At 57.0% G+C, this 8,840-nt stretch overlaps 1 protein-coding gene across 1 annotated transcript in view; it reads right to left on the bottom strand.

Moving 5' to 3' along the window:
• Positions 1 to 8,630, bottom strand: part of PAPSS1 (3'-phosphoadenosine 5'-phosphosulfate synthase 1) — a 56,646-nt gene extending 48,016 nt beyond the window's left edge. The window contains exon 1 of the mRNA XM_055142755.1: positions 8,454 to 8,630. Within this exon, the coding sequence (XP_054998730.1) occupies positions 8,454 to 8,513 (60 nt within the window). The 5' untranslated portion in view covers positions 8,514 to 8,630. The remainder of the gene's footprint in view (positions 1 to 8,453) is intronic.
• Between the last annotated feature and the right edge of the window lie 210 nt (positions 8,631 to 8,840).

Genomic DNA, 8,840 nt, shown 5'->3' on the forward strand with positions numbered 1-8,840 from the left:
CAGAAATACCAGTCTGTCTGGGGGCAGCACGGAGGGTCCCCGTGACTCGCCCGCAGCCCCTTCTCCACACCCAGGCGTCTCTGTGCATGGACACGGCTGACCCTTAGGGACGGCGGGAAGTTACAGGGTTCTGCTCCCCCAGGACACCCAGATCTCTGCTCGTGCTCGTGCCTATGCGAAACTTACTCAAAGTCAGGGGAAAAGTCAGACACAGGCATGATTCTGTCAAACGCAAGACTGCTCGGGTGCTGACATTTCTGTCTCGGTAGCACAGCTCCCTCCCGTCACCACCCCCCAACCGGGCGAGTATTCTTAAGCGAGGTCTGTTCTCTGTAGAAAGGGCCGGTGGAAGGTTGGCATGGGAAAATTTTAAGTCGAGGCTGAAGACAGAGCACGAGGGGTAAGGCACTTGCCTTGCACCCCGGCTCAATGCCCGGTCCTCCAGGCAACGCCAGGGGTGACTCCTGAGCACAGAGCTAGGTACAGGCCCGGAGTCCTGACGGTGTGGCCCAAACAGCCCCAAATTGTAAAAAATTAAAGATCCTAAGTCTAGCAAAAGCTAGACCATGTTATTTCAGGAGAACGCGCCCCGTTTCCACAGCTGGGACTGGGCACCAGCACTCCTATCACCACTGGCATCACCCGCCCTGAGACGTGTAGCGTGTGTGCTAACACACTCCACAGACGCACCCGCCCACCCAGGGGCGTCGGGTCCTTCCTGGCCTCCTTGGATTTCACGTGGCTGCCTTGTTTCACCCACTTCCCTAGGGGGCAACATGACTTCTCCCAGAGTGCCACGGAGGTGCGGCACTACGAGTAAGAGGCCGAAGAGACATACAGGGTCACGTGCAGCTAACCGAGGCCCGATCCCAGCTGTACACGGCACTCGTCACCGCCCGCAGCCACCCCTGAGCACTGCCCGCAGAGGTGTCCCCAAAAGAAAACACTGATTTTATTTTTTGACTGATTTTATAAGTAAGTGCAGCACCCAGGGACAAACGTCAAATATCAAGTGTATTTCCCACCCCACAGCCCACCGGGGGCGTCTAAAGAGTCGCTCACACGGTGCCCAGCACATTTCTTCTATGTCCTCAAGACTCGGAAGGAGAGAGACAGTGCGGGCGGGTCGAAGGGACGGCTCTGCGCCGTGAGAAGAAATCCTTAGGTCTCAGCAGGACTGGAAACTTAGTTCAGCTGCTGAACAGTGAAACCGGGCTCCGGATCACCAACAAGCCAGGACACACCACGGAAGCGATTCAACTCCTAAACGGGAGCGTCAAGACAACCCACCCGAGTCTTGCTTATTATGCAGGGGGGCGGGGTGTGGGTGGGGGAGGGGGGACACGGCTCGAAAAGACACTTGGAAGCTCCGAGCAGCAAGCCTGTCGCAGCAAGCAGGAAAGGCCTGCGGGGTCAGGGGGCGCATCTCGGGCCCCCTCCTCAGGCCACAGGACCCGGCCTGCCTCCCTACGGCCACTCACTGTCCAGACCTCAGCTCGCCAGCTGCTCTGTCTTAAAGGTGAAAGACATTCAAGCACTGACGTCGTGAGTGAAGGCGCCTGGGGGACCCCCGGGGGGCAGCCCTGGGCCAAGTGACAAACGTCAGAACCGAGTGGGAGACTTCCTATTCACTCATGACGTTCGTGTTGATGGATCCTTCCAGAGCCTGGGATGAAACGGCAGAAAAGCCTTTCGGAGACAAACCCTAAACAGGGGAAGAAATCAACAGGCAGGGGACGAACCGGCCCCACCGTGGCTAAAATGGGGCGTTCCCTGCCCACATGAAGGGGACGCAGGGGGCTGCGCAGCTGGAGACGCCACCAGCTGCCCCAGAAGTTGAACTAATGATGGAGAAACTGAGACGACGGACACAAAAACCTGCACTGGAACGTTCACAGCAGCGCAGCCCGTAATAGTCAAAGCACTCGAACGTCCATCGGTTGATGAACAGATAGTCAAAATGTGGCGTGTGATCATAAAAATGGGAATGCCACTCGACTCCTTAAAGAAACGAAGACTGATAAATGCCCCAACATTTAAGACATTTACCTGACCTGAGAACACGCCAAGTTAAAGAAAACCGACAGGAACACTGTATGCCGCAGACCCTGTCTGTGAGCGAGCTGAAAGGTCAATCCGGACGCAGCCAGAGCTAGAGCTCGGTGGGGAGCACCTGCCTTGCACGGGGCCCGGGTTCGATCCCCAGCACCGCAAAGAAAGAACAAACGGAATAGGAAAACCCAGAACACAGTACTGGTTGTCGGGTCAGAGAGAAGGGAAGGGGGAACAGGAAATGACTGCAAGTGAGTACAGGGCTCACTTCTGGGGCGACGGAATTCTAAGATCCCAGGATTAGGGAGCGGAGTGACAGGACAGCGTCCAGGGCGCTTCCCTGGCACACAGCCGACCTGTGTTTGACTCCCATATGGTCCCCGACGCCCACCAGGAGTAAGCCCTAAGCAGTGCCGGGTGTGGTCCCCCAAAACCAGATCAGGTCATAGGGGCATCTTCCCAACTCAACACGTATGCAAGAAACGGTGAATAGTGCACTTAAAACACGCAAGACAGAGACGCGGGCAACCAGGAAGCTAGTGAGGAGAGTAAGAAAGAGGCATTCTAGCCGACTGGTTCGGCCTTTTTTGGAAAACAATATGGGCATTCCTCAAAAACTAAAAATTGAGCTTCTATTCAACACAGCAATGCCACTTCTGGGAATGTATCCCAGAGGTCCAAAAACACAGCAGAAAAGCCACCTGCACTTCTATGTTTATCACAGCACTATACAGCCAGAATCTGGAAACAATCGAGTGCCCAAGGACGGATAATTGGTTAAAGAAACTACAGTACATCTACACAATGGAATACTACACAGCTGTTAGGAAAAATGAAGTCATGAAATTCGCTTATAAGTGGGTGGACGCTGGAAGCTGCCTCCTGAGCTGGGGAGAAGGCAGCTGGGATAGAGAAGGGGCCACTGTGACAAAGAGAGAGGGAAATGATCACTCTGGATAAGAACGGCGTGCTGAAAACAGGTAAAGGAATGAACATGATCACCTCTCAGTGTCCATACTGCAACCATAATGCTCAAAGGTGAGGGAAGGGTGGGGGGGAGAGAGAGAGAGAGAGAGAGAGAGAGAGAGAGGGAGAGAGAGAGGGGAGGGAGAGAGAGAGAGAGAGAGAGAGAGAGAGAGAGAGAGAGAGAGAGAGAGAGAGAGAGAGAGAAAGAGAGAAGAGAGAGGAGAAAGAGAAGGAAAGTGCTTGACAAAGAGATAGGCCGGTGCGGGTAGGGGTGGGAGAAAACTGGGTACGTTGGTGGTGGGAAATGTACGGAAGAGGAAACCGTCTCCACGCCCCACTCCACGGGACCTGAACTGTCCAGCCCAACCTGCTGAAACGACACGAACGCTCCACACAGCACTGCCCAGTGGAATGTGGCCGGTGCAAGTACAGAGAGGATTTTCCGTTTTATTGGTGTAAATGCAGGGTCCCGGGTGGCCACGGGCTCCTGGAGTCGACGCCAGTATCTGACCCCAGCTGCCACTCGTCCTCCTTCCCGGCCACAAGTACCGAGACTGTTCCTGGTGGAGCAGGCAGGGGCGGTGCGGAGGGAAGCGGGGTCACTCTGTGAGGTGCAGGGCACCGTGCCACCGTGCCAGCTTCTCCCAGAACCTCACTCCGAGGACCACGCGGCCGGGGGCCACATGTCCTCTCGGCAGGCGGGTCAACAGCCGCCCCAGCAGTGGCCGCCTCGTGTGTGGCTTCTCGAGCTCATTCCCGTGTGACTTGTTCACTTCTGTGCCCGACCCGGCCAGAGGGGCCACAGCCTTCCACAGAGGCATCCACAGGGGCTGGAGACAGACAGTGGGGAGGGTGCCGGCGCAATCCCAGCACCCCGCGAGCTCTCTACAGCCCTCCCTGAGCACAGAGCCAGGAGTCAACCCTGAGCACCACCGAGTGTGGCCGAAAAACAAAATAAAACATCGTGATGATGCCCAGCTATCACTGTCCTACTGGCCTCTTCGCCATCTCACCCACCCTGAGCCCCACACACACTGGTGGTCAGCTGCAACCACTGACCAGCCCTCCTGGCCCCTGCTGTCCCGGGCCGTGGGTATCAGTCCTCCGAGAGCCGGGAAGGGTCATGATGGACAAGATCTGAGGGTTAAAAGTAGGTAAAGGAGGGGCTGGAGCAATAGCACAGCGGGGAGGGCATTTGCCTTGCATGCAGCATCCCAGGTTCAATTCCCAGCATCCCCTAGGGTTCCCTGAGCACCGCCAGGAGTAATTCCTGAGTTCAGAGCCAGAAGTAACCCCTGAGCATCGCCGGGTGAGAGAGAGAAGAGAGGAGAGGTGGCTGCCATCAAGACAAGCAGGGGGTGGGGGCGGGGTGATGGGAGGGACCTGGGGACTCTGTCTGGCACTGTGCACTGCTGGAGGGGGGGACGGGTGTTGGAACACTGTGTGACTGAGCTGCCACCATGAACAGCTTTGTAAGGGTCTATCTCACAGTGACTCGATTAAAAAGTTTTAAAAAATAAAGAAAATTTTAAAAATTGTTAAAAAAAAATTAAGGGCACCTAATAGTGTCAGGAAGTGGGACGGCAACACTCCGCTCATCTAGCCGTTCCTCCATGAACTGCCTCTCTCCTCGGCTGACCGGAACGGCCAGAACAGACTCGTCTTCTTTTTTACCACCTCCTGCCAGGCACCTGGACCAAAGACACCTACAAAGCAGGTGATAAGTATATGATGAATAAACAGTGACAAGAACCCTCAGGGGCATTCCTGGGCCAAGCACACAAGTGATTCAAACCTATTTCTTGGACTACAACCCGATCCAATGTGCAGTTATCCCCACGGTAAGGGAGCCTGTGGAGGCACCCTTATTCAAGACACCCTTATTCACCAACACCGAGACACAGAAGGGTCTGAGGACGTGCCCAGGGTCATAGAGACAGGGACACATCTGCAGTCGGAATCCTGCACCCAGGAAATGGGGTGGCTCAAGCTCAGCTCCCGGTGATCTGAAGCAATCCCGCTGATCTCACCTCCACTCCAGGCCCTGCTGCGGGGAGTCTGGGGTCCCCAGACCACGCCATCTGCACGGGCAGTATGATCACATGAGACTTGATAACACGGGGTACACATGCAGGTACACACCCACAAAAGGGCCACATGGCTGGGGGCGAGCAGCCCATCCGGTCCGCTGGAGCCAAAAAGCTCCACTTTCCTACTGTCTCCATCTCACACAAATTCCCCTCCTGCTCTGTTCCGTTCTGTTCTGTTTTCACGGGTTCCACCACAGGAGACATTACCCAAAGCTTAAAATTCAGGAATCTGGCTCTCATTTTTCTCTTGTAATATTCTCTCACTCAGACATAAACATCTTTTTCTTCCAGCCTCAACCTGACTCTTCCCTGCAGCTGCGCCGGCCACGTGTCTCGGGAGCAGGTCAAGTGCTGCCCATCTGAACTGCAGTGTGAGCGAAACGTAAACACGCATGTCCCTGGGTAAAGTAACGACGCTATACTGACTTTAATGGCTTTGAACAAATAGTTATTGTGAAACATGGTTGGTTGGTTTGTTTGTTTTTATTTGGCTTCTTGGGTCACCAGCAATTCTCAGAAGCTATTCCTGTCTCTGCCATCAGGAATTACTCCTGGGGGTACTCACGGGACCCTAGGGGATGCCGGTGATCGAACTCGGGTCAGCCGAGTGTTAGGCAAACATCCTACCCGCTGCACTATTACTCTGGCCCCTTATCAGCTTTTCTGGAGCTATCAAGCTGGGAATATTCTGGCTGGGCTGAGGCCATCAGGTTTGATCTCCTCAAGTCCACTCAAATGCTTTGACCCGTCCCACCCAAAATACCGAAAGTATATTTCGACCTGTGACCTGTTTAATGTGAACTCTAGAGAATTTTACGTTACGGCTGTGGCTCACGTTCGATGCCGTTTGGCCAGGCTGCTCTGTGGTCGATCCCCACTGGACGGTCCCTCCCTCGCAGCGTGCAGAGCAGAGGCCGCCACGAAGGAGTCTCGGGACATCTCTGGGCCACCACTTCCGGGAAAGGGGAGGCTGATTCTCTCTGGACAGGTGCAACCTGAGGCCACAGGGGCTGCACTCACGCCGCGCCACCCACTGAGCTGAGCATTTTCCTAGCTTCCGATTTCACGTTTCTCTGGGAGCAGTCCCATTTCACAGATGGAATAAGGGCAATAAGCAGAACTTCTTAAATGGCCATCATGCCCCCCAAAATGGGGCGTGAAGGGCTTGCCCTGTAGGCACTGAACCCAGTTCAGTCCCTGGCAACCCTCAGGTTCCCAAGCCCCACCACGAGTGAGTCCCGGAGTGCAGGGCCAGGAATAAGCCCTGAGCACCGCCGGGTGTAGCACAAAAACCAAAAGGCCCCCCAAATAAATAAATCTGTAAGAAGAAAATCAGACTTTTTCCCAGTAGCAGAAAATAGAGTCCACAAGATCAAATATTTTTAATCCTGTTTAATGCACTGTCGCACTGTCGTCCTGTTGCTCATCAATTTGCTTGAGCGGGCACCAATAACGTCTCTATTGTGAGACTTGTTGTTACTGTTTTTGGCATATTGAATATGCCACGAGGAGCTTGTCGGGCTCTGCCATGTGGGCGGGATATTCTCGGTAGCTTGTCAGGTTCTCCGAGAGGGACGGAGGAATCGAACCCAGGTCAGCCGCGTGCAAGGCAAATGCCCTACCCACTGTGCTATCTAGTCCATACTGTTTTTAAAAAAAAAAAAACCGAGGGCTAACAGAGCAGGCAAATGAACAAGCGCATAACTCAAACCTGTCCTGCTTAATTTTATCTCCACTCCTGAACCAAAAATGGTGAAACAGGCGTTCATTGTTCCTGGAGTGAAAATACTTCCTCAGTTCTGATTGCCAGCCGTTCCTCAAACAGCGACCCTCTGCTCGAAAACCCGAGCATCCCTCCTTCCTTCCGCCCTCCCGCACACAGGCCACCCTCTCTCCTCCAGGCTGCCAAAGCTCTTGCATCTCTCACCTCTCACTGTGGCTGTCAAGGCCATATTCATCGTGTGGCAAATGCCACCAACACCCCCAACTTGGCCATGAGCAAGTGGAGGCCCTCCCCTCCCTCCCTCTCCTCCGTGGGTGGCACAGGTCTCTACAGAGAATGTGTGCGAGTTTGGCAGATGGGATAAAAACGAGAAACTGAATGAGACGGAGTGAATGAAATTACCCATCAACAACATTCATCACTTGTTTTGCTTTGCTTTGGCCTTTGTTTTTTGAGCCACACCTGGCAGGGGTGCTCCAAGCCATGCTGGGAAGAAGCCGGGCACCCCTGCAAAAACAGCTGGCCAAGCTCCAGCCCCGGGGTGGCCCCAGGACCCTAGTTAGTCAATCCTGTCCTCCCCACCCGGCGAGTCCTCATGGTGGCAGGAAAATACAACAGGCTCATTGCACTTCGCAATTCATTCTCTGCTCAACTTCTCAAGACAACCGGGAGAAGTTACAGTGTTATCACAGCCTGGACTCGGCAAAGACGCGGAGAACACACACACAGCTACCGAGTGGCAAAGTCGGAACCAGAGAGGCGGGGAGCCGGGGGTGCTTCTCCCAGCGCCCTAACTCGCCTGGTCTTGCTGGCCCCTCTCCTGGCCCAAGGAGGAGTCCCATGCCAGCTGAGAGGCGGGAGGGGCTGGGGGTGGGGTTCTCGGTAGGACCAACCGGGCAAATGGGTGACGGCAGCTCTGCCTCTCCTTTGACTCGCCCAGGGAAATGACTTACAAGGCTGCATGCAAACCCCATCATGTTGCACTGAAATTAAAATAAAAGAAAAGTTCATCTACATTCAAACCCAGTGTCTCGGCTGACCCCGAACCAGAACATCCCCTCCCCCCCCAGCCCTGCGCTCTGCACCCGCAAACTGCCCTCTGGGGCTGCTGCTCGGCAAGGCAAGAGGGAGCAAGTCACCTTGTGACGGACCCCGGCGGCCTTCATGCCCACTCGCCTGCCCACACCTCTGCAGCCTCCAACTTCGCAGGGAGCCACAAAGGGCCTCAGTTCTGGGCGGTCTCGGCGCATGAATGGCCACATTGTTGGGGGCGCGGGGGGGGGGATGGGGGTCTCTCCCGTCAACCCTGAAGCGCAGGGGCAGCAAGGCCGGGTCCCCAGCCCGTGCCCACGGCGCTGACAGGGCCTGGGAAGGGCCGGGCACGTCCAGGGCCCCCGCCCCGCCCCCACCCGCCTCCGCCGCTTCCGCAACGCCGCGGGGGCCAGCGCGGGGATGCGCGCGGGCAGCCCCGCCTCGGGGTGCAGCTGTCCCGGGCTGGGCTCCCGGGGCGACCCCCGCACCCAGCCCGCAGCCCGCCCCAGCTGCAGGCGCCGCGGCCTCGGGGGGGACCCCCGCCCCCGAGCTGGGCGGAGGATGCGCGCAGCCGCTGCGCCCCGGCTCACCCAGTTCTGCGCGCTGTTGCCCAGCTTGACCTTCTTGCACAGGCTCCCCGGAACCTCCATGGTGCGGAGCGCGCGGCTGTCGGGGCCCGGAGCCCGCGGGGGCTGCAGCGGCGGCGGGAGCAGGAGCAGGAGCAGCAGCGGCAGCGGCAGCGGGAGGGGAGGTGGCAGGGGGGCGGGGCGGGGCGGCGGGGGCGGGGCCCGTCGCGTGACGTCAGCGCGCGCTCGTGCCCGCCGCTGCCGCCCCGCCCTCGAATCGGGGCCACGTGGGACGAGCCGCCGCCGCGGGCGCGCACGACGCCCCGCCCCCTCGGCGCGGAGGAAGGGGCGGGGCCGGAGCCTGTTGCCGTGGAAACCGCGCGTGCGCAGAGGAGGGGCGTGCGGACTAGG

Source organism: Sorex araneus, chromosome 6 (genome assembly GCF_027595985.1).
Source record: "Sorex araneus isolate mSorAra2 chromosome 6, mSorAra2.pri, whole genome shotgun sequence".
Classification (NCBI taxonomy): Eukaryota; Metazoa; Chordata; class Mammalia; order Eulipotyphla; family Soricidae; genus Sorex; species Sorex araneus.